The 26,555-nt window shown below is 39.2% G+C and overlaps 1 protein-coding gene across 1 annotated transcript; it reads left to right on the top strand.

Moving 5' to 3' along the window:
• Positions 1-10,997: 10,997 nt before the first annotated feature.
• Positions 10,998-22,648, top strand: LOC115815060 (tubby-related protein 1). The gene is made up of 15 exons (XM_030778029.1): positions 10,998-11,044; positions 11,848-11,887; positions 14,902-15,025; positions 15,449-15,451; positions 15,868-15,969; positions 17,977-18,135; positions 18,705-18,815; positions 19,068-19,214; positions 19,395-19,480; positions 19,683-19,850; positions 20,271-20,383; positions 20,735-20,843; positions 21,359-21,457; positions 21,887-22,058; positions 22,515-22,648. The coding sequence occupies exons 1-15, from the start codon at positions 10,998-11,000 to the stop codon at positions 22,646-22,648; spliced, it is 1,614 nt and encodes a 537-aa protein (XP_030633889.1).
• The last annotated feature ends 3,907 nt before the right edge of the window (positions 22,649-26,555 follow it).

Below are 26,555 nucleotides of genomic sequence, written 5' to 3'. Positions count from 1 at the left end.
AGGTTGTAAAACTTTCAGCTGCGGCGGTTTAGGCCAGCCTCCGTTGGCAGCGGTTCAAAAAAGAGCGCTGGCTCTCTCTCTTTCTTTTTCTCTCTCTCTCTCTCTCTCTCTCTCTCTCCCTAAGCCACCCAGGGCTCCTCTGTGAGCGAGAGAGCTCTAATGCAGAGAGGGAGGGGAGAATGGAGGAGGGGTCTGAGACGTGCCTGCCCTGCTGGACTCTGGCCCTGTTGGTGGTGCCAGCTTGGGCAGGGGTGGGGAATGCAGCTGCTCAGAGCGTTTGAATAGGATGCCAGCTCTCTGGGGCATGATTCACTTCCTGGATGCCCCTTGCTCTGTTTTACGTCAGCTCGAACAGAGATTGCGCCGCAGAGAGTATTGGCTGCATTGCTTAATTTCGAAGGTTTCATATTTCTTTCCTTTTCTTTTCTTTTTTTTTTTAGATTCCTGACGTAAACAGCATTTTTATTCTTTTTTTTTTTGCCATAATAATAAGATTCAAAGGGAGGAACGCCTCATTTTCTGATTCACTGAAAATCTTTTTTGTTTTTGTTTTTTTTGTTTTGTTTTTTTATCTAGTTACAGGCATTCAGAGCCAAACTACGCACAAACAACAATCAGAAATGCAAACACAGTTTATATATAGCCTGTAGGGATAACTCCATCGATCTACCAACCAACCAAAAACAAATCTCTTCTCTTTTTTCTGTACCTTTTTAAATATTTATGTGGCAAATACATACAGACAAACACAAACAAACCTTCCTCTCTTCATAAGAGGTGAAAGTTCACTCTTGTAAGCTTTCAAAAAGCAACAAAAGGTCAATGGCATGTAGATGTATTCAATGGCATAGGTGTGCAGTTGGGTGTTTTTGTGTGTTTGATGGACATAAACGGAGCTGCTCTCTGCTCTACTGTTATCAGCTCTAATGCTGTTAGCTCTCTGCCTTTGGCTGGGCCACCTGTTGCTTGTTTGCACAGCCGTGTGGCAAAAAGTGTCAAGTCAGGACACTGGCCTGCTATCACCGTTCAGCTCCGCTTGATTCAGCGAGCAGAACCCGTCCCTGCAGGCTAAACAGCCACGCCTCTCACCCCCCCCCCCCCCCCCCAACCAGATATCTCCTCAACAGATAATACCACAGCTAACCCTGGTTCTACAGTAACAGAGCAGGTTCCCTGGAAGATAAAGAGAAAAAATCACCACACAGAGTCTCCTTATACAGTAGATAGGGGTGTGCAGTTAAGGCTGATGTTTATCTAACAGAGAACAACTCATTCCTCGCATGCCTTTAAACCAGCCATTGCCTTTCCCAAATACACACACACACCACACCACATACACGCAAACACAAATGCGTACACATACACACACACACTCATATAATGTACGGTGCATCTGAGGAATGCTTGGTGGAGGAATTGTTGCTGTCACACTGGGGCTACATACTGTACTGTACATTGTGTCTAGGTTAAGTTTCCAATGTACTTTCAGGTGTGCTCTGTGTATCGTTTTACTCCCTGTTGAGAAAGTGACACAGTTTTTTTGAAAGCGTGAAATTCAATAAGTGTACCACTATTGTCACACAATAGTTGGCAGGTCTTATTGCACCCTCTTTAGCATGAGCTATCTATATAATATGATAGATGCATTAGCTAATAAGCTATCTATATTTTATATATACATGTACACACACACACAAACACACACACACACACATCAATATCTATATCTGTATCTATATTTATATCTATATCTGTATCTGTGTGTGTGTGTGTGTGTGTGTGTGTATTATACGTATATGGCTCATTCCATGCCAAATCATCCAGAATCCAAGTGGTTGCAGTACTGTCTCAGATTTTGTTCAAAGTTTGTCTAAATAATGTTTGGGTCCCAAAACTAAGGCCTGTAAAATATTTTTGTTCAAATCCCATATTTTCATATTTTTTTTGGCCCTTGATATTTATTCATTTTTACACTCACAAAAGTGTACTCTTTTTTGGGAAGTAATGTTTGGCCATTAATATCTTGAAAAATATTATTCCTAGCCTCACCAAACTTTGTAGGATGTAAGAAAAACATGTTCTCTGTATGACTGAGCCATTAAAAGTTTGTGCTGCATGGCTATTGATTTTCTATGAGGCCCTAGATTTGAAAAAAGTGCAAAATTTCTAAATGAGAATGATATTGTGGGTATTATAAACCCATTTTTTGCACCCATATGGTATCAATCATTATTTTTTCTGCAAATACCATCGTTTATTAATGTTGTGCCAATATTTGAGGTCTCTACGACTAATGGACATGAAGTTAAATAGAAGTTAAGAAGAATAAAACAAGGTGTGGTAGCATCTTTTGGTCATTTTCATAAGACCAAAATGGTATGTGGGGTAGTTAGTAGGAACATGACAATGTATGTGGAAATAGCTTAATGTATGGTTATTTAGTGTACAAGGTACCAATGTCCATCCATGTTCCCATCATAGATAAATACACATAGTTAAAGGCATTGTTTTACCTCTTGGAAAAAAATGCTCATAATGAAGAAGCAGGGTCTTCCCTTACTATCTCTACTTATGTGTCCCAGCCTCTGAAATATTGATTGGAGTAAAGTAATACATGTTTTCTGTAGACTCATTTTACTATAGGTCATTAATGCAAGCTATATTCTTTACTATCATGGCCTCATTATAGAAAAAGACATTAACTCTAACAGATGTTATATTCGATTTTACATCCCTTATTTTAAAAAGAATAAGATACTCAATAAAAAATTCAAAGAACTTCATTGATAATGATGTGCAACATAGCAAATTCATTCATTCATTCATTCATTCATTTTCTAAGCTGCTTATCCTAATTAGGGTCGCGGGGTTGCTGGAGCCCATCTCAGTGCTCATTGGGCAAAAGGCAGGGAAACACCCTGGACAAGTCGCCAATCCATCGCAGATGTAGCAAATTATGTACTAGAAATAACATGTGATGAAAACTTTTTTCAATATCTAGAACCTTACTAGAGACACAGTTCCCATCTCAAATGCCCTCTATTCCAATGAACATACTGAAAACATGTTTATCCTTTATTTCTTATAATTCCTATGAAACAGGTATTCAATATTCATGGAGAAGCAAAAAAATGTAATCCTGAATTGGACGTTTTTCTGCCATAGGTAAAATATCTCTCAAATCTGTCAATTTTCGTATGAAGGAAAAACAGAAGGACATTTACACTTTGTACCCTTAATAACCATACATCAAGCAATTACATGTACATTTTTATGTTCCTACTAACCTCCCCACATACCATTTTTGTCCTATGAAAATGACCAAAATATACTACCAGGCCTTATTTTATTCATAATATCTTCATGTCCATCGGTGGTAGAGACCTCAAATATTGGCACAAAATTAATAAAAGATTGTATTTGCAGAAAAAATAGTGATTGACATCATATTAGTGCAAAATATGTGGATTTGTAGTACCCTCAACATCACTCTCCTTTAGGAATTTTGCATTTCTTTCCAAATCTAGGGCCTTATAAAAATAAAATGGCATACAGTACAGGTTTTTAATGGTGTTGGCATACTGAAAATATGTTTTTCTTCCATCCTACAAAGTTTGGTAATGCTAGGAACAATACTTATCAAGATATTAATGCCCAAACATGGCTTCCCAGATAAGGTGTTTTTGAGGCTATAAATGAAATAGTCAAGGGCTGAAAAAATATGAAAACATAGGATTTGAACAGGAATATTTTACAGGCCTTGGTTTTGGTACCCATTCATGATATAGACAAGGTTTGAATAAAATCTGAGACGGTGCTGCAACAACCTTGTCTGATTTGACACAGAATGACCCATATATATATATATATATGTATATATATGTGTGTGTGTGTGTGTGTGTGTGTGTGTGTGTGTATATATATATATATATGTATGTATGTTTGTATGTGTGTATGTATGTATATGTATATATGTATATATACACATATCCGCTAGGATTTTTTCCGATATCCAGAAAGAATTTATTTTACCGATCGAATTTGAGACGAATTTGGTCATGTTTCAGTAACAGTCTATGTTACAAACGCAAATATAATGTACACCTAAGTTTACAAAAGAATGACAATGACCTCAAATCAGTTTGACTATTTAGCGAACAGTAACAGTTAAGCAAAATGAACAGTTACAATTGAGCAAAACCTCAACATTAGCCATGAAAATGTAGGCTATTACGAAACATCTGTAACCTGTAACATCTGTAGCCTGTTTAAAAAAAGGCTAGGCCTATGGCATCAAATGTAGCCTATAGGCTATCAGGTGACATTTTATTTTCTCCTTTTTTCATTGCAGCAAAGTCCTCTGCTGCCGACTTGATATCAAATGTGTCCAATGTGTCTTTGCAGCTTGCAAGGCTATTTCGCTGTCAAAACACAAATGTCCTGTTTAAGGATAGCCTTTGCTATAGTTATGCATTGAATGAAAATTATTACTAGACATTTTGACCAGCAAGTTTTTAATTTATCGTAAATTTTACCGGGCAAAAACTGGTAATTACCGGTTAACGGAAACCCTAATACATACAAACATGCACATATATATATATGTGCATAGTGGTATTTATATAGTTATAGTTTTATATATATATATCAGTTGACCAGTGGGTAAGGAGAGTGTAGAAAATCTCTAACTGAGCTTATAAGCATGAAGCAGCAATCTCTGTCACTGCATCAAGCCAGGATCTGTGAGGCACCAGCAATAGGACCGGGTCACTGCCACTCTCTTGGGATAGAGAGAGAGAGAGAGATTATTACCCAGCAGCCCATGGGGCCCCTCAGTAAACCACACTGATGTCATCTTGTCCTCGTGAGGCTCCACTCTCATAGACCTCTGTGACTTCTGCTTCTCCATTCCCTCATTTCTTCAAATGAGAACAACAGAGAACAACACTAGTTTTTACTTGACAGAGAGCAATAGGATAGTGCCCATTTCACAACAGACTTTTTTAAAACAACACGGAGGCACAGCCCACGGGGATAATATAGTCATTTTCACAATTATGTGAAATCATTGAACAATTATGTCAAGTCTAAGTGATTTTATATTCTCATAATTTGTCATAATGGATTTGTCTATTACTTGACAACTGTATTTATTTTAAACTTTATGTAACCTTATATATGAAGGCTTTGTTTTGGATGGCAGTGATGAAGTAACCAATGTCACTTGATTAGATATAGATTTTTGAAATACATGGTGAGTTTTTGGCATTCATTTCTTCTCAAACTGACAACATTGCTTTCATTTGTGTTTATGTCATGATCTTTATTGCACACATATACATATCTGCATGGGCTGAACCACCATTGTTTTCTGTAGATCATTCCGGAAAGTTCTCTCTCACCTGCAGGACTGATTTTACGTTTTAAGAAGGTCTGAGTTTGTTGCATAGAAGTGAGCCCTGTGTGTGTGTGTGAGTGTGTGTGTGTGTGTGTGTGAGTGTGTGTGTGTGTGTGTGTGAGTGTGTGTGTGTGTGTGTGTGTGTGTGAGTGTGTGTGTGTGTGTGTGTGAGTGTGTGTGTGTGTGTGTGTGTGTGTGTGTGTGTGTGTGTGTGTGTGTGGCTGGATTAGGGGTGAATGCATCAGATACAGATTGTACAGGTCAATTAACAGATTTCATGGAAAAACACCCTTGAGTGGTTTACATGAATTTTTTGGAAAAGTGGCCTTGGCCCAGTGGTTTGCATGGCCCAGTGGTTTCCATGGTCTACTTCAGGCACAGCCACATCTTACTCAAGAACATGAAAGAAACTTAACAAACATCAGTACATGTTTAAATATGCCTGCAGAGATAGCCTGGACCGTGGTCAATTTTCTGCCCATATTCGTTATGTAAGGAAAATGTATTGTAAAACTGCATGTGCCGATCAGCCTCACATATTCATACAGGATTTTCGTTAGGTATTTTAATATTCATGGAGCTGAATGTTATGTTGATTTTTTTTTTTGCCTATAAGCAATATATACATGTTTTCCAGTTAGCCCTGTTTGGTTAAACATGCCCATCCATTTGGTTTGGAGGATACGCCTACTCAAAGTTCAGCCTGCTACACATGGGACATCACATAAACAAATACACACTCTGCTTGCATGCAAATCAAATCAATCTGTGGCCACAGTTAATCTTCCTCACATAGGACCTCATGACCTCCTTTTCTCCCCTCACCAGCACTGTGAAAAAAGAAAGGTTCACTTTACACTTCCCTACAACTCCTGAAAATGTGTTTGAAGAAATTAGAGTGCACAAAGTCTTACACTTGGGTAAGAGTAGGGCAGAAGGTGGTACTGCAGGAGGATCTCAGTTCAAGCAGGGTGTGTGTGTGTGTGTGTGTGTGTGTGTGTGAGAGAGTGTGTGTGTGAGAGAGTGTGTGTGTGAGAGAGAGAAAGAGAGAGAAAGAGGGAGAGAGAGAGAGAGAGAGAGAGAGAGAGAGAGAGAGAGAGAGAGAGAGAGAGATTAAACAGGATGGTATGTGCGGTGACGGACATTAGCCTGGGCTGAGCTGTCTGGGGCAGAATGACACAAGGCAAAGCATATGTTACACAGACCTCTCCATATGCTTCCTGTTCCCCCATCTCACCTCAAACACACACACACCTCCCCATATGCCTCCTATTCCCCCATCTCACCTCAAAGACACACGCACACACACACACACCACATACACACACAGAAAGAGAAAGAAAAAAACAAACAAAAAAACAAAGAAAGAAAGAAAGAGAGAGAAACATAGACAGAGACAGAAAGAGACAGAGAGATAGGAGCTTATTGAAAGCCACAAAGTATTTGCCACTGGTCTCTCATGCCATCCAGACAGGAGAGTAAACCATAGAGCTCCTACAAACCAGACCAGACCATTCATCTAAATGGCTTACATTACCGTAGACGACCACGAACACGGACAGTACTCAGGGGGTCAGGATGTACACACAGCCGTATTGCATTTTTACATGCACCCCCTTCCATCAACCCAAGCCCCCTACCCTCTATCCCTAACCACTTTCCACCCCCCACCCCCCCCACCCCCGCCAGCCTCCATTTCGTCGTCCTTGACTTGCCTCATTCATTTTAGAATCAGACAGAGACAGACCTCCTTTCATTGTCTGTGGAGTTTGACTCACACAGACATGCAGGCATCCCTGCCTTGCTCTGAGAGCTCACGGTTCCAGCCCTTTAACCCACATTCAGCTCAGGGCTTGGCTTTATTGTTTCTGTCTTTCCTGAGACACAGTAGTGCACTGGATGATTCATCAAGTGCAACGGGTTCACGTCTAGGGCTGAGCCAAAGCGACAACAAGTGCAGGCAAACATCATCAGCTTCACACCCCTCAGCACCTCTTCACCACAAGCTAGTGTGTGTGTGTTTGTGTGTGTGTGTGTGTCTGTGTGCACGCGCACTGTGTACTTTTCCTCGGCTCAGTCTGCTTACATTAGCTGTGCTCATTTAGAAGGCCGCTGTTATGTGAGATGCTTCCTTCGTGGTCACGTCTTACAAGGAAACTGTTTATCAGTAGATAAAGCAAAATGCAGAGAAACTATGACTGGAGCAAAGCCTCACTTACAATCTGACAAGACATATACATAGGTGTGTGTCTTAAAATGTGATCAGGCAATTTACATAAACCCAGAATTCAAATTCAAAGCTTCTAAACAGTTTTACACTACGTAGGCAATGTTTCTTTGCTCTCTGTACAAAGTCAAATTGTACAACGAACCATGCAACCATTTAACAATAATTTAAACTCAATTATAGTTAAAGGTATTGTACAGCCAGTTTTATTCTTGGCCCTCATATTGCCCTCAAACAGTCAAAGGGCTAAAGAGAACATGGTAAACAGATTAATAATAAAAAAGTATATTTACATGTTAATTCTTCTCTTACCATTCTGCTGGAGGTGTTTACCATTTTTCTTGTGTATGCTCCTAAGGAAATCTACATGAAAAGGTTTGTAAGACAATGGATGTACACCTGTTGTGTCCTTCTTATTCATATCCTACATTTCTCATTCACACTTCCAGCACATTCTGAGACATGATTTATGACACAAGCGTCTGGCAAATTCAGATTCCAAAACACAGTGTTCTTTAAATAAGACACACCTTTTGCCTTTCACCTCATCTGGTTCTTTTCTCTGTGGCAGGGGTCAATCTATCACAGGTCATCTGTGTTTGACATGAAAAAACTCTAACAACAGTGTTTTGTTTAGTCATTGAGACATTGCTCTGACTTCATGTGTGTGTGTGTGTGTGTGTGTGTGTGTGTGTGTGTGTGTGTGTGTGTGTACGTGCGATTTCACTCACAGATGGGGAGAAAAAAAAACCCCAAACAACAATCCACCATGAAATGTTTCAAAGGGGTTGTTTATGCTACATGCTTCTCATTTAAGCACGGTACACACAAACACACACACACACACACACACATACACACACACACACACACACACACACATTTTCGGCAAAACAGCCACGTTCCTCTTTGTACACTGTCTCTTTAAGAGCATGACTCCATCTTCCTGACACCACTGGGTTCATTGGCCCTCCTTAGGCCTTTTGCCAAGTGCTGTGTTGCTGTCAAGGGTTTTTACAGAAATGCCAGTGGAGCTATTAGTCTAAACCAGAGCATTAAACACATTAGAGTGACTGATGTCTCTGAGTCTCCACGCTTCCAAATATGCAGGACGCAGTGATGTTATAGCGGGGACAAAATGTCGGACCGAATTCAAAACAAAACACTTGTGTTGTTTCAGACTAGCAACATCAATGCCACAAAGACACACAGATAGACCCATACACAGACCGTTTGGAGTCTCTATCTATGAGAATGTTGTAGCCTCTGCCAGAACTTTTGTTTGTCTGTCTGTCTGTCTGTTTGTTTGTTTGTTCCTCATGAATGTACCGCTTGGCCTTTGGCTCTACATAATCTATTCCTGAGTGTGCAGACTCACAGCATGAGGCAAACTTGGAGTTGTTTTGAGCCCTCTCTAAACCCACAGACAGGGCAGTTCATCTGAAAGATGAATGACATCTGCAAGATTTGCTGTGTCTAATTTTAGCTGGTTTGTTTTATCTGTACATAGTCTTTTGTTGTTGATAATTATACTGTCTATTTTTACTCTTTATACTGTTAATATGTTGAAATAAGTGATAGTTTGAGATGCAGGGTGCATGCACAGCATGTAAATTGCCTAGCTTCTTTGAACTGTAAAGCTGTCGAGAATTTTAAGCATTTTGACCTCAGCATTGTGGTGTTTCTGTCCAGTTAATGTGACCCACCTCAGTCCTACCCCTGGAGGTATCAACACACACATTTTAGATCCCTCTCTGCTCTAAAACATTTTATTCAACTCATTAGTTAATTATCAAGCCCTTGTTAACCTGTGGCAGGCACAATGGAGCAGGTAAAGTGTGCAAAAAAGCAGGCAGGGAAAATGGAGCAGATAAAAATGTGCAGTGCGGTAGGCTTCCTGAAGGGGATTCCAGAAAGCTTTAGTGAAATAGGGTTTAGGGTTTAGTGAAAATTCTGAGTTAGTTAACTCAGAACAAGTAGTAAACCCCCTAATAGAAGAGCCCCATGGCTTTGTTTTGCTTATAGAATGAAGCCATTGGGCTAACTCAGAGTTTTCACTAAACCCGCTTTCTGGAACACCCCCGGGAACTGTGAAATGCAGGCCTATCTTAATGTGTTGTACCATCTAGTGGCTAAAAGTGGAACATGCAGGAAAAAATTGTAATTTGTACTGTAATTTCATGGAGCCCAGGCACACAGATTGAATTGAGCATATTGATACTATTGTTTCGTGGGTTTTGCTGTTCAAATCAATTCATGATTACAATAATTAGCTTTATATTAACAAAAGTTGGTATTCCACAGAAATGCCTGAAAATGAGTCTGAAAAAACATTTTTGGTCGTGTCATATGGTGTGAAGCATATGCAAAGTCTCCTCTTATAACATGTAAGAATTTATGAAATTTAAAAATAGATGTTTCTTGATCAGCATTGTTCTAGCGAAGTTCAAACTGAAAGAACTGTGTTTTTTTCTTATGCCTGTGCATTACTGGCATCTTGCTGCGGAACGTAAACACAGTATAGTGTTAACGCTTACGATGAGCATTGCTTTGGATGATGTACTGGAGTTTTTGAATGGGGGAAGGGCAATGATCGCTGGATATTTTCAATCCTATTAGCCGTCCGTAAGCCTTGCTATGTGGTGGTCGGAGAATGTTTAAGCTGTCGTGTGTAATACACACGGTGTGAGGAGAGCTCACCCTCCACAGCGTTACGTCAGAATTTACCTCAAACAACAGCAGGTAGGACAAGGGCGCGTCTGCAGTGTATTGTCCATCGCTACTACCTTCCTTTGGGCACGTGTGTGTATGTGTCCGTGCGTGTGCGTACGCATGCATATGTGTGTGTGTGTGTGTATGTTTGTGGTGACAGGCACAGGCTTGAGTGAAGCAGCATAACAGGTGAGAGATCAGTAGTCGGCAGAGAAAACTCACTCCCACGCTGAGTTTTGGCATTTTTCCTTGGAAAATTATGACTGAGTGCACCGATCAATATTTGTGAAATATAACATTTTGTTTAATACTACAGTTCATGGTCTAAAACCTTCTTTACCGCTTCATAACTTTTTAAACCCATCTACTCTACTGCAGTAATTGATTTTTTTTTTTTTTTTGTATTATAACAATCATCAGTAATATAGCTCATGCTAGATGATCTTCGGTCCATTGAACAGAATTTGTAATACTACGCCACTTCTCAGAAAAACGGACTTATTTCTCAAAGATTTTGTCAATGCTGTTGTTGTTGTTGTTAATGCATTCTAGTGTTATGTCACTGTTTTGTTTTTGTTTTTTTCATTTGCTTTTTTGTTTCTCACATATTAGTTTGGGGAAATTTAATGGTTTCTGACTTCTGTCCTCCACCGAAAAGCCATGCCACTTCACAGAGAAATTCTTCAAGAAGTCTGGACTGAAGAAAAGTAAGTGTCTCATCAGCCTTGAATCACGTTCTACAAATTTATACCTAATATGGATGCCTCCGCTTTCATCTTAACGGCTTGAGACAAAATGCCAAATCGGAAAGTACACTCTGAATGTTAACTAACATACCTGCTTGTAGAAGTTATTCTTCTTCCAGTGTGAACTTCAAAGAATTACACCGGGATATGTTTTTATTTGTTAAGAAATTTCTAAGTTCACATTGCAATTCTGCCAGAGTAAATTGGGTGAGGTGCAGTGGAGTGATGTCAATCAACTTTTCAATCTTCTTTTAAGCATTCCTCGTTTTCGGTCACGCTTTCCTCAATGAATATAAATACCTTGACTGGTTTCCGTAGCAACAAGCCAAGTGGCGCTAAACCAATTAGTTGTAGGGGAAAAGTATTAATGTTATCCAGAGCAATTACTGCTGTCTGGTGCTGGCCACGTCACTTCCAGAAGGTTTTTTTCCCCCTCTAGTGACTCCTAGAACCCTGCCCTCTATCTCTCTGATGTGATATTAGATTGAATGACCACAAATAGAGGGCCATAGTTGCGGCCTTTGCTTGAGATCTTTGGTCTTCTGTCTAGATTCAGGAATTTATTTTTTTTCCCCAGAACAGTGTTTTTGGTCAGCCAGGCAATAAAGGTTTATCTGATCAAATGATTTCACCTGTAATACTCTGTCAGAGTTCAGTGGATATGTTTGCGTGTGTCAGTTTTCATGAAACATGTTTTTACACACCTCACAAAACCACTAATGTGTCACAGAATGTCATGTTTATCTGTTTTATTTTTGTTTCAGGTTTCAAGATGACACAGAAACATTGCAGAAGCAGCAACAGGTCAGACTGAACTTTTGCCCTGTTTTTTTCTTTTTTCTTTTCTCATCAGTACTGTCTCGAAACTCTACTTTCCTGAGACCCCTTTCAATGACAAGCCTGGGTGAGTTCCTGTTTGTTTTGTACAGTTTTTAATATTAGATAGGTGAAGGTGGCACCTGACTCAGTGTGAGAGAGGCTTTGGATCGCGTCTGCTGTGGATCTGATCCATTCATGGGGGCAGGGTTAATCACCAGTGTAAGGCAACATCTCACTTGTCCTGTGAGCTCCAAGAGGATCCGACAGCTGACCCAGGGCCAGTTTTCCATGACACCCCCATAACGTTGATCGTTGTGAACCAGCATGAGTCAGACTGAACCCAGATCAGCTGTGAAGGCCTCAGGTCATGTCCTGTTCTCCTCCGCCTCCTCCCTTCCCCTCAGTCTCCTCCTCACACCTTGGTTTCTCCTGTTGACGTGGTAGCACGCAGCAGATGGGTCTCTGTGAAAATCGGCTTAGCAACTTTCTGCTGATGGTGATTCATTGAGTAAAGCCTCACACTCTCTCAGCACCAGCTTTGGGCTTTTTTTTTTTCCTTCGAGTTTCTGCAGCTTTACAGAGTGTCTTGCCCTTTCGAGTCCGGTCCTGTTTACAGAACCGATTTCCAGGTATTGTCCAAGGTAGAAAAGTGGACCATGTCTGCAGAGAAGGTGAGGATGCTTAGGGGGTCGTGTAGGTGTCAGATCGAGTAATACTGTGGTTGTATCTGAGGCTAATAAAATGTAACATTACTGCTGTGTAGGAACTATGTGTAGGAAATCTGAATTGAATGAGATGCAGTGTGAACAGGGAAAAGAAGTGTACTTAACATGTGTTTGTGCAGAGCTGACAGGTTTGAATTCTCTTATCTGAGATTACCTTTAGATCACTTGAATCCTGTCAGCAGGTTTCAACATCTGAGGTATAGATTTGGTGCTGTGTAATCATGCAAAAGAATGTGTCTTAGAGTTAACATTAGATTCATTATGCTGTCTGTCAAAGTGTTTTAAGACTGTCTGAAACTATAGTCATATGCTTTCCTGTGACAGGCATGGCTAAAAATCCAGTTTAGACTGAATAGGACACTAGTGGAGCTAATGTATGGGTAACAATGGGAAATACAGTTATTATTTGTGTTTTATTGATACTTTCTTCATTTATCTTTCTGGCAGAGGAGGATTTAATGCTCTGGAACTATAAAGATGTCTAATCCATTTTGGTATTTTCAAACAATCCATGACAGTATTTTCTAAACCTTTACCAACACAAATGAAAACAACTCCTCAATATTTAATGTCTTAGTATAAAATGTACATGCCTCAAATTTAATGAGTCTGTCTGTACAACTCTTGTCCACATACCTGGATATTTTTTTCTGGAAGAACTGAACTGTTAAATGCTATGTAGCTTGTGTGTGAGACATTTGCTGCTGTTAGTGAGGAAGACCATACCAAGCACTGTAGAGCACAGAGAAATGATGTTGAAGCTTTGGATTCTTATTGGACTACAAGGGAGACATCTACTTACACAGTGCCTCTTTATCATATTTTATGAGTTAGCTAAACAGCCCCAGGAAACATATTTCACCATTATGCAAGACCAGTTAACATCTCCATTCAATCTGGTGTAAATATACGCTCTGGTGCTTATGACTGAATTATAAGGCCAAGTGAAAAATATTCATCCATATTAAGTGAGCAAGAAGAGTTCAAAGGCAGGCAGACGAGTGTTAGCACTCTTTTACCCTCTTTCTGTGTCAGTAGTGGCTCTCACACTGCGGATGGATGGAGGTGGAGGTATAAATAGTGTTGCTATGAAGAGCAGCTTATTGGATCAGTGTCACCTACTGAGAGCCAGTCAGACCCAGGGCTGACAGTAACACTGACCGCTTTCTCATCTCTTCTCTTCTGAGAGGAGAGGCCTTAGCACTGGCCATCCACTGACACCATTGACCAGTGTGTGTATGTGTGTGTGTGTGTGTGTGTGTGTGTGTGAAATAGACTGAGATAGAGATAGATAAATAGAGAAAGGGAGAGAATGGAAGAGAGAGAAACAAGAGAGAGAGAGAAATAGAGCGAAAGAGAGAGAGAGAGCAAAGGGGAGAAAGAAGGATAGAGAGAGAGAGAGAGAGAGAGACAAGAAGTGAGTGCATGAGAGATAGAACATGAGAGTGTATGGGAGGGCATGAGAGAGGGAACCCAAGTGGTATTAATAGAACACAATCAGTAGCACGTAAACACAGGGTCAGAATAAAGTCAAAGTTGTGGCAGGGTAACGGTGTAAATATGTTAATCGTTTGCAAGTGTATTTGTGAGGTGTTTATCCACTTTAGGGAATAATCAGTGTTCAGTATTATCACAGAATAAAACAGACAAAAACAGAGTGAACACTCAAAAGCTCAACACAGTCTCTGACCATCCACAGTGGCAGTTCCAGTTTAGCATTCACAGTCATTCTCCCCTGAACTTGGCCTACGTCTCTCTTAGTTTGGCTACTGTAAGGCTTTGCATGATGCAATGTGTTTATCATGGGTTACAGAATACCCTGATTAATTCACTCTGTCAGAAATAGGGCAGGTTGTGTAATGTTCTTATACCACGGCTATTTACCTCACTTTTGTAAAAAGTAAAATTAGAGTGATGTTATGAAATCCAGATTTGATTATATGATATTATAGAAACAATGTTTGATAATTCTTAGTTGTTGCTTCAGAAGGACAGATTGCTTTCTGTTCTATTTATGATGTGCAATATAGATGAGATATGACTGTATGCATATGGATCGATGCGTGTTTTTATGTTTTTATTGTTTGTTTGTAATCGTCTTGTCATCTTTTCTCCCATTGCTTCCATTTCTTAAATGGTAAGCCACTTAAATAAATCAAATATTCTACTGATGTCAAATACAGTGAGTGAATGGTGTATTCCTCCATGTGTTGAATGAATGGTTTCTAACATGTTTTCTCTTTCTCTCACGGTGACTCAGAATACGTACGTTAGAAACCCAAAAAGAAAAAGGCGGAGTCTATCCCCACAGAAACCAACGGCACTGAGGCCAAACCCAAAAAGGCAAAAAGCAAGAAGAATGGAGACCTATCAGAGGAGGGCTCTCCTGCCACACAAAGTAAGAAACTCAGCTCTGTGAAACCGTACCTTATGTGTTTTACCACTCATACTGAAACAGTGTATTTATCATATCCACATCCTGCGGGTGAGGTACTGTAACCGAAGTGATAAAACTGAGTTCAAATGGTTAGAGGCCTGTTTGTCAAAAAAAAAAACTGTTACAACAAAGGCGTGTGAAGCATATTTCAGTATGTGGACCTATACCCTTTTAACCAATCAAATCAATCAAATATTTTACATGTTCTCACAGACCAACAGTCTATGAGACATCAACAGACAAGGTTTTGATATTAACACTAACAGTAATTGACTGGTCTGATTCATTTGCCACTGAGACAATGCAAGAATAGCAGTTTATTACCACGTGTGATTCTGAAGTGACAAAGGTAAAACTGATGGATATCTTATGAATGGTAATGAGAAAGTCATTTGAATGAGTGTGAGTGACATTCACCTAGTGTGACACACTGACATATTTTCAGAGCATTTTTCAACGTCTTCAAATGTATGGTGGTAGAATGTGTGGCATAAACAGACATGTTTACCTTAATACCATTAGTGATGAGCTGCATTGAGGTTGAGTCCATTCGAAAAAAAAAAAAGCTTGTTTTTGCTGGGGGGTTTTTTGGGAAACGGAAGATCTGTTCTGGGAAAGGGGATAGGTAACAGTTATAGCTCTGGACAATCTTCCCACCAGAATTGCCTTTTACATAACAGCAATATGATGGCATTTTATGAATAATTCAGTGCGAACAGAGATGGAATTATTCGGCTTGAGAGAGCTGTTGGTTTTAAGTACTCAGAAACTCTTTCTGAATGTATTCTGATTCCTTAAAACAGATGGTGAAAAAGTGAAGAAAAAGAAAGCAGAGAAGGACAAAGAAGTGCCTGAGAAAGAGAAAGCCAAAAAGAAATCCAAAAGTGCCCCAAAGAAGAAGAAAAGTAAGTACTTTGCATGCAAATATGAGACTCTATCAGCTTTGTGATGGACACATTTAATAATAAACACTATTCACATACAGACACATGCAAATATACATACACATATACACATCCACATACATATACATGTGCATATGCATATGCATAATTAGATGTTCAAGTCTGTTACAAAAATGATCAATGTTTAACTTACAAGAAGCATCAGGGGACAGCCCCTGAATTCACGTTGTCGTGTTTTGAGAAAAACGGCTGACCCTTTGACTAAGCATGCGTGGACGATAGACACACCTTTAGCTATATCAGGAGTTAGAGATTCGCCTCCTGCAAGACTGGAATGTGTGCACGTTTTTATTCCAGCCTACTCAGAACTGTCACCTGAGCCAATCAGCTGTCAGATGCCTGTCTTATGACTCTCTGTGTTTAATCGGGGCTGAAAAAAGTCCCGTGACAGTGTGGCTCACCAGAGGGTGGACTGGCTGCCATGACCCAGTTTGTCTAAATGTGGCACCTACAAAACTGGCTCTTAATTAGAGATGAAACATACTTGGTAAAGCCTCTACAGCAGGATGTTTTAACAGTCATTTTTTAATCATTTTTAGGTCAGTGTTACTTGTGATGAGATGTAGTAGTGTTTTTGGTCACATTTGACCGAATGAATGAGATTTTCCTACTGAAAATAAATATTATCAGATATCCCATTATCACAGTTGTGGGATAGTCCTTCCTCTCATCCCTTCCCCTGTGTCTGTATCTGGAGGTTGGATCATGTTTAATTTAAAGTCACTTCAGGAAATCAGGTTAATTGGAAAATCTGTTTAAACCCAAAAGAAAAATCTTGGACAATGTTGAGTAATTTTTACATTTCAAAAATTACACTTCTTGAGTTGTAGTCTTTGAATTATTTTAGGGAATTATGGTCTGGAGAGTGGTCCTTCAGTGTGAACGTGTGACTTTGACATAATTATGACATCATGCTTTATTGTTGTTACCCAAAACAGCAGCATTTCAGTTTTTAAAACTGAGAAAAAAAAAACAGATGCAAATAATGAAAGGACTGTAATACCACTAGACCTTAAGCTTAAGGTCAAATTATGTGTTTATTTATTTATTTATTTATTTCAAATGGGAGAAACACAGACATCATTAACAATTCATCACTATCTCCATGACTCCATCATGCACCATAGCTAAAAGCAACCCAGTATTGTTTACACATCAGTTACAAGTGATTTGTTCACACAAATTCACATGATATATAAGACTTTGTTTCACAAGTTTTTCATTTTCAGTTAAATAAATGCTTACATATATAAAATTAATAAGCATTTGTGATGCAGACTTGTATATAGTTGGAGTATCCAGACTGAGGGTTATCTTTATGTCACTGATGTTAGAACTCAGATCATGTTTTTTTTATGACATGGAGTTTTAGATTCCTAAGTCTGTTTTGTCACTCAGCTACATGTGCCGAGTCACACCTAGTGCCTAATTAGAACTGTCAGTCACCTCTCCAACTAGTCCACTTGTCATTCTGAGTGTTACAGACTAGGATTGTCTGTATGAGTAAGTAACTAAGTACCTAAGTTTAGTTGTCTGAGTCAGTTGCAATCATCTGAGACACTTTGTGAGTACAGCACCGAGGATTATTATTTTCCTGTTAAATTTCTGACATCAAGATTATTTTTAAGCAAATCAAAAGTGTTATGGCTGTTGGTACAATGCTAGACCTAGACCTAGTACCAAATGAAAAAAATTGCTAGATTAATAAAATTATAAAATTACAAAATTACGTTTTGCATGTTGTTATTGATAAGTATAATAAATATTCTCTTAGATTATTATAAGATAAATTATTTTGTGTTAGAAACATTTTACAGATGTATTTCAACTTAGTACACTTGCCTCAAAATACTTAAATGTCAACTGAAATATTGAGATGATTCAAAGATGCTTTAGCTATGTAGACCATATCTTGTAGTTCTCTCTGTGTTTAATCTTGTTCTCCAGGCTCAACTGAGGATGACGATGATGACGATGATGAGGAAGAAGAAGAAGAGGCCACTCCTCAGAAAAAGACGAAAAAAAAGTCTCCAAAGGACAGCTCAGATGCCAAAGAGAAAGAGAAAGATAAAGACAAAGACAAAGAGAAGAAATCAAAATCTAAAGGTGAACCATGGATTGCATTAACTCTCAACTTTAACTTCAAATATTTACAATATTTCATCCTGGCCCTGCGAAGCTGGCAGGCCTCCAGATACTTTCTGAGTATTAAATACACCAATTCAGTGTGCAGTCCTGGTTTATCGATGCTTTTCCATGCCAAGGTTTATTTGTGGCATTTGTGTTAACACGACAGGTTATTTTCCATAGACACTGAGGGAAAGTTCCGTCTTGTGACTCTTAAATAGGATTAAAGTGAACGTGTCCTTGTGTAATAAATCACTGGTTGAGATTGTTAGAGCAAGTGGGTAGTCCACGGGATTTTTTTTAAATGGAGTTGTACTGAACAACTAAGGAAACCCTGGAAGCTTCCGATCTCAAAATATTCCATTCTAGGCTGTCCTGATTAGAGATGGCAATGTCTTATCAAGACGAATTCTCGTTGTTCTGTTGACCATTATGGTGGTGTAGGATTATTATCATTTTCTTATTTTTATGTAAAATCACATCATTTTCTTTGTTATTCTGTGTAATAATGTAAATTGATATTTTTTTCTCACTGTGTGAATATACAGAAGACAAAGAGGACAAAGACAGTAAAGGAAAGTCCAAAACGAAAAAGAAAGAGCCTGCATCTATGTTCCAAATTAATGGAGACAAGCCTGAGACAAAGAGCAAAAAGAAAGGTGATCAAAGGAGAAATGTATCATATCACAAATGAAAGATAAACCTGAATGCTCCTAAATAGGCTCCAATATGTTTCTTCTTTTTTTTTCTACTTGTCCATCAATAGGCCGAGTTATTGTTTTAAGGTGTCATGGGTCAAGTAGAATGCGGAGATTATTCTGTAACTTTCAGAAAAGGAACTTTTGGGTATTTCTGACATGTGATATGCAACGTCTATCAAAGTCCTAACCTGGTGTAACCTGTGAAACCAGCAGCCAAATCTGAGAGCGATGACGACAGTGAGCCAGAAACCAAATCCAGCAAGACAAAGAAAAAGAGCACGACAAACTCCAACCCTGCCTCCATGTTTCAGGCAGGAGAACAAAACAAGGATAAAGACAAAAAGACCAAGAAGAAAAGTGGGTCCCATTCACTCTCTTATTGGTTTTACACCAGTTTGGTTTTACACCACTCAAGTCAATTCTGTTCCTGTTTGACACTGAAATTCAAATATAGTGTAAGTCATACTTAAATAAGACAGAATTCAATCCAACTAGAATTCATATATTACAATATCACGCGTGTTTGTCTAATTTCAGGCCCCACAAAAGCAGAGGAGAGTGACGATTCAGACTCTGAGGTGACGCAGAAGAAGAAAAAGGGAAAAGGGAAAAAAGGAAAAAAGGTAGAGTAGGTTCTCTGAGCTGTTGAGTAATATTTTCACCTTCCATCATTTAAGAGCTTGGACAAACAAATGGGCAACTCTAGATTCCCACGTGGTCATGACTGCACAACAGTAGCACTGGAGTTATAAACCTAATATCAAAATCTTTGAGTAAAACATGACACAAAGACTTGATTTGTTTGCTTACATTACTCATGTTCAGGAGGAGAGAGCGCCCTCTCCAGTCATTGAATTTGACAATCTGGAGGAGTTTGTACTGCAGCCTGCTAAACAAGGCGTCACGGTAAAGTGCAGAGTGACCAGGGATAAGAGAGGCATGGACAGGGGCCTTTACCCGACATATTACCTTCATCTGGACAACGAGAAGAAGGTGAAGATACCACAGAGACCCACTCACTGCAAACTCATTTCTCCAGGGCAGCCCAACACTTTTAGACACAGCAACTGAGAGACCGGTTGACAGTAGTGATAGCTGTTATCATCTAAAATCAATAAATTCATACGATCAATGGGCTCTTAACCCCTGATTTCACAAGCATAAATCATAACTACATGTTGTTATCCTCTCCAGAAGAGTAATGGAGCCCCAGACAGCTTGATTACCAAAAACGAGTCTTTTATTAGCTTTTTGTGAAGATTATTATAGGACCTGACACATCATACCATTATTGATTAAATGTTGGAAACCTTAGCTCTGTCCTTTGCTTGAACTGCTGCCAGTGGTGACAGAGAGAGAGGCAGACAGAAGGAGAGATGATTGAAAATTTTTTCTGAATGTTTTCACATGAAGGTATTTCTGCTGGCTGGTCGGAAACGCAAGAAGAGCACAACCTCCAACTATCTGATCTCCATCGACCCCACTGACCTGTCCAGAGGTGGGGAAAACTTCATAGGCAAGCTAAGGTTAGCACTGCAAATAAATTGCACACGTGTCAGACATGTTCAGTACTTGAGGAATTGCATGCAAACAACACACTTAGTTGACTCCAGTCTGTTGAGATTACAATCTTGTTTAGGCCAGACACACACATATTATATTACAATCTGTCCTACAATAAGCATACAATGCATTACGGGTATATCAGAGGTTTTACAAGGAAGGTAAACAATAAAAGCACTATCTATCAAAACTAGTTTGCTCATTTAAATAATATCCAAATAACTGTTTCAGACCATTGATAATATGTAGTGTTTTCTGTATTGTGAGGGTTGTTGTATTTGGATAAGATCTAGATGCTGATATTTTTGTTTCAGATCAAATCTAATGGGGACGAAGTTCACAGTGTTTGACAATGCACTCCATCCAGACCGAGCTTTACCAGACATGTCAAATGCACGTCAGGAGTTAGCAGCTATCATCTATGTAAGGAAATGAGCTTAAATCTACTGACACAAAGGAGTGGACAGCTGTGCTCTGTGTGTGGTGTGTGTGTGTGTATGTGTGTGTGTGTGTATGTGTGTGTTTGTGTGTGTATGTGTGTGTGTGTCTGTGTGTGTGCGTGTGCGTGTGTGTGCGTGTGTGTGTGTGTGTGTGTGTGTGTGTGTGTGCGTATGTGTGTGTAGTGTTTATGAGAGAGGAAGAGAGAGACAGACAGGCAAACAGAGAGAAAGATGCAGAGAGATAAAAAAGCTGGTGAGAGATACACTATAATGTAGTAATGTAGTATCAGATTACTCTTTCAAGTAGTGTGGAATGTGCTTCTTATGATTTTGTACTGATACGTAACTCCAATAATTAACATAACTCAGCGTAACTGTTATGTGGTTTCCACATTTTGCTGACTCATCCATTTTTTACATAACAGGACATGACGTTAGCATGCCGTCGTTTAGCTTTAGATAGAAGGAGAGCTATGATACTGACTGGTTTTATTGCAGGAAACCAATGTCCTGGGGATGAAGGGGCCTAGAAGAATGACGGTCATTATCCCGGGAATGAACAAAGACGGTGATAGAGTCCCAATACGACCACGCAGCGTGAGCTACTGTTCAACCATTTTTTATATTTTCATGACATGAAACTCAGATATGGATTTTTTTCTAGTAGTCTAGTGCTTACTGGCTACAGTTCCTTTGGCTTTTTTTAATGGAAATAAAATTTTCGTTCCACAAAATCGATATTGCAGACAAGGATCTGGGTCTCTTTGGCATGCTCTGGGTCCCAAGTTTGCTGCTTTACAGTCCTCTCTGTAATATTCTATCTCTACTGGCAACAGTTCATTTGCCTTTCCAATAGTAATGACATTTTTGATCTACGAACTGGTTTGAAATGAAAAAATACCATGTTCTCCATATTTTATTTATTCAATTCCACTTTGAATCGATATTGCAGACAAAAGCCTCTGTCTTTTTGGTATATTCAGTGTCTTCGTTTAAATGGAGATTTTAATTTGTGTTCTACTGCAGGAGAATGATGGCCTACTGATCAGACACCAAAACAGAAACATGGAAAATCTGATTGAGCTGCGTAACAAAACACCTGTGTGGAATGAGGAGACGGCATCCCACGTGCTAAACTTCAATGGCAGAGTCACGCAAGCATCCATCAAGAACTTCCAGATCGTTCACAACAAAGACCGTAAGCAAATTTGGACCCCTTAATACACCTCAGCGTAAGAGAACTCAGTGTGTAACTGATGTTTGGGTAACCTTTGCCAGAAACAAATCTACTCTTCAGGCAAGAAAATCATTCAGGAACAAAAGAAACTTCATGTGTCATAAATTATTGTGTGTGATTGCATACCTTTGCAGTACAGTACTTTGAAACATATCAAATGATTTTATAAAATCTTTTTCAGTGTCCCATTATTGTGCTTAGTTGCACATTAAGTTTAGTAGTGAAGACTCTTTTGCAACTCATTTGCTGATTTCCCAGATTCCCAGAGTTATCTGATTTTAACTTCTAATCCCAGTAAGATGTGTTTCAACCAAATTAAAGTCTGTCAAATACTGATGCCTTCTGAAAGCCTGCCTATTGAAGATTTAGGGGTCACTGATTCTCTAATTCAATGCCCCCCCCTCTCTCTCTCTTTAGAGGACTACATCGTGATGCAGTTTGGAAGAGTAGCTGATGATGCCTTCACATTGGACTATAACTACCCTCTGTGTGCAGTGCAGGCTTTTGCCATTGCTCTCTCCAGCTTTGATGGCAAGATCGCCTGCGAGTAACGCAACAGAAACTCCACACGAGCACTACAGTTCTGTATCTCACTGTGTTTCAGTGGCAACTGTTTTAGAGAAGGGTTACAGCTCAGAATTCATGTGATCATTCGAATGCAGATGTCAAGCCAGAAGGACTGCATGTATTTACATGTCATATAAGTAAGAGAGACATGCTAAGGTTCCTAGAACCTCATTCCTTACAAATACGTAATAAACGAAGCATGTCAGGGGTTGTTGAAGATTTTAAAGGGGTAACAGTGTCCTGAATACATTGTGTAATATTATGAGACGCCCCCTAGTGGTGGGGAGGTCATTATGTAATATATTTTAAATCATTGCAGATGGTTAAGTGTGGAGTAATTAACCCAGAAACAGTCTATGTGCCCATATGTGACACATAGCTAACAGAAGCAATAACACTTTATCTGTGCTGTACTAATAATCAACACAAGATCATGTAGTTGTCTGTATTTCCCAGATATATCTCCATAAATCAAATCTGACAGTCACGTGACAAAATATCCAATCATACTGCTAAGAAAACAAGTGAGAATAACCTTAAGAAGTCAGTGAGTTAGTGCCCTTTCAGAGATTAGGACACAAATCTGGTTCTCAGGAGTCTAACCAAGTAACAACGTATAAATCTGATGGTTTTATGAAACCTATAATTGTCCAATTCAAGGTATATTTTACCAGTATAGAACTAGAACACAAACCTACTCTGGTGAGGGAAGAACTATATAAACTCTCTCAGAGTGAATTTTTACACATTATGTAGCGCTGACTAATACTTAAGTAAAACTGGGTTTGTGGCAAACTGACATTATTAAACCAAACTGAAGTAATGTTTTCAGGAGGGTATTCCAGAAAGCGGGTTTAGTGAAAACTCTGAGTTAGTTAACTCAGAGCAAGTAGTAAACCTCCTAATAGAAGAGCCCTATGGCTTCAATCTCCTCGCAAAACAAAGCCATAGGTCTCTTCTATCAGGAGGTTTACTACTTTCTCCGAGTTAACTAACTCTGAGTTTTCACTAAACCCGCTTTCTGAAATACCCCCCAGGTCATGATTATTGTAAACATGTTTAATGTAAGTTGTCTGTTTATTTGTAGTACATTATTTCTCTACATATTAGATTAACTTTGATAAGCATCATCAAAGCAATTTTGATAAAAACAAAAAACATTTGTTTATGATCATGTGAGAAAAAAGGTTGTATGTGACATGACCAGTCTCCGCTGTGTGATCTGTTTGTTTTGACTGTTTGCATGACATCAGTTCAATGACTCTTGTTCTGTTCTTCTTCAACTAAATGACTCACTGCTCTGGCCCTGTATGAGTCAATGCTCTCGTATTAGAAGTATGCATTTCTTTCTTGGAAGTAGCGTTAGGGAGTTTTCATGTCATTTGTCAAACTATTTGGTGTTGATTGCCTTTTTATTTTCTTGTAGCCTTCTTTTTTCTTTTTTCCCAATGAATGAATGAATGAATGAATCATGAAGTATCACTCAAGCTTTGTCTTTTGACTTACACTGAATGCAGAAGAAGAGTTTAAAAATACTAATAGTAATAAAAAAGGAGTAGGCCAATAGCACACTGAAATTTGATGTTATCTTCCTGCTGTCTTAATGAAATAAGAAATGTGAAACATATAGTATATGGCATTAATATATGAATGAAACAAAATAAAAGTGCTTGCAGAGTAAATAAAAGCACAACAATAACAGGTTTGTTTGATTTCCTTTCAGGTTTGTTTAATTTCCTTATTCAGTTAACAAAAGAAGCAGACTAAAAAAGTTGATTACACGGAATTGCCAACTGACATAAATCTATCTGCTACTTCCTGGTGGTAGATGAACGACAGATCAAGTTATTGGTAACGCGCAGAAAGAGGCATGATCCGAGAAGGAAGACACTGTGCAAAACACAACGTCTCTGCCAGCTCAGCCGTGCCTGTGTTACCCTAGGGTGCAAGATGAAGTTGTTCAGTAGAAGATTGAAAAACCTGCTGAGACAGGAGACCCGGGAGCAGACCTTGGGTGTGAGCTGCCTGAACCTGCTCAGGTAGTTGTCCAAACTCGCCGATGCATGATAGTTAAGCACACGGAAAAAAAGCATAAGAACCGATGTGTCAACTTTCACCAACGAGCTAAAGTTGTCCCCTGTTTTTTCAGGCTCTAGCGTTTGGTCAGTTGTTCTCTATTATTACAGTGTGCAATAAGCTTCCTTGACCTACAGACGGTGCTATCGACCTGTGCGGGTGAGCGGACGGACGCAGAAAAGGCTTGGGTAAAGAAACTCAGGAAGATAATCATATTTTTCGGCTTTCCTCCAGAACATTACATCACAACGTTCGACTTCGCTGGTCCCCTGAGACGAGTGGCGGTGCAGTGCTTGCGCTGTTCGCGCTCACTGCAGTGGAATGTGGTTAAATTCTTTTAGCATTTTTGGGCACTGAGGTCCTTTTGAGGTTTATTGGAAAGTCAACTCACTTTTTTCAGTATAGCCCACAAGTTGAGAGATATTTCATGTCCATAGCTAATTCCGTGACAGTGAAAACTGTATTTTACGACGACTGGGATAAATCGTTTTCTCATTCAAACATGCATAGATGTTCGAACACAGAAAAATACATGAAAAAAATATTTATTACTCATTTCTTAATTCTTACACTGTTAACCTATAACAGTTAGTACGCTTCTGGGGAAAAAAATCCTATTAACTATTTCATTACACTTGACTGATATTTAACCTTCAAGTTTGTTAAAACCTGTTGTGTTTGGTCTACCTCCGTTTGTTGAGGTCAGATATGTAACTAACTTTTGAATGTGGGCGACAGTGCCTTAATCGCGGGGGTGGGGATTTCGAAAAGTATCTGCCCCCAACTTTGTTGATTGCCGCTCCGCAGTTAGCTCCTCCTTCAAAGTTTTTTTCCCTTCGTTTTCCAGTGAAGTGCGTGAATTCCATACCAAACCCATACTTCGCATACCACCTTTACTGTCAAACCAGGAGAAATATTACTGAAAACAATAGAGCGTCAGAAAAAATCATATATTTAAATAAATAAGGTTTAGTGTGCTGGCCGAAACTTTGGAGGTGATTTCGGAGTTTAGGTGAGTATTTATGAATTCAGTCATTCCCTTTGTCTCATCGCTTTTGCTGAACTTTTCATGCCGCTCTCGTGCAGTTTTCAGATCTTTGTCATATTTTGCATTTTTCCACGGAACTCCCTGCGCAGGGTGGGTTGATGAAAAGAATTGCGTATTGATATGCTATATTCTCTGTGTGAGAAAGAGGTAGAGACTACTTCTCTGTGTATTAGCGGGAAAGTTTGATAAACACTCTGGTAAATTAATTCGAAGAAACAACATTCTTTGTCATTTGTCAACTGTTTGCTGCATTGTCGACTCCAGGTTCTCGAAAATGATTACCCATTTTTTTGTACAGCCTATTGAAATTGGGGCTTCGCTCCTTCTCAAACTTGTTTTGAGTGATAAAAGAGAAGTTTTATTCTACCAGAAGAGTCACAAAAAAGAAAAGAAAAAAGGGCGACAGTTGGAGGAATACAACTCTCCTGCATTTCCAGCACGTTCATAGGTAAGTCAGAGACTCATTAGTTTGTTACTGAGAATCTTTTAACGTTCTTTACAGTAAGGTACAAAGCTGATATATATAGAAATATTTGTTAGGATTTCAGCCATTGGCTATGTATTAAAAGGAAAACAGGCTACACTAGCTTACAACGCCAGGTGTAACTGAACTTCATCTTTGGATAAAACATGCGAAAGAACGAACTATTGTGTAGGGCTAATCCAACAACAGCAACAACAAAATGTAAGTAGGCTATTTAAAAATAGATTCAGTAATATATGCAGACCAATGGGGCATTGGCTCTATAATGCAGGAAGATCATCGT

This window comes from Chanos chanos, chromosome 6 (genome assembly GCF_902362185.1).
Source record: "Chanos chanos chromosome 6, fChaCha1.1, whole genome shotgun sequence".
In the NCBI taxonomy this organism is placed as follows: domain Eukaryota; kingdom Metazoa; phylum Chordata; class Actinopteri; order Gonorynchiformes; family Chanidae; genus Chanos; species Chanos chanos.
Note: the sequence above shows the minus strand (reverse complement) of the source record. Positions and strands in the feature narration are given on the sequence as shown.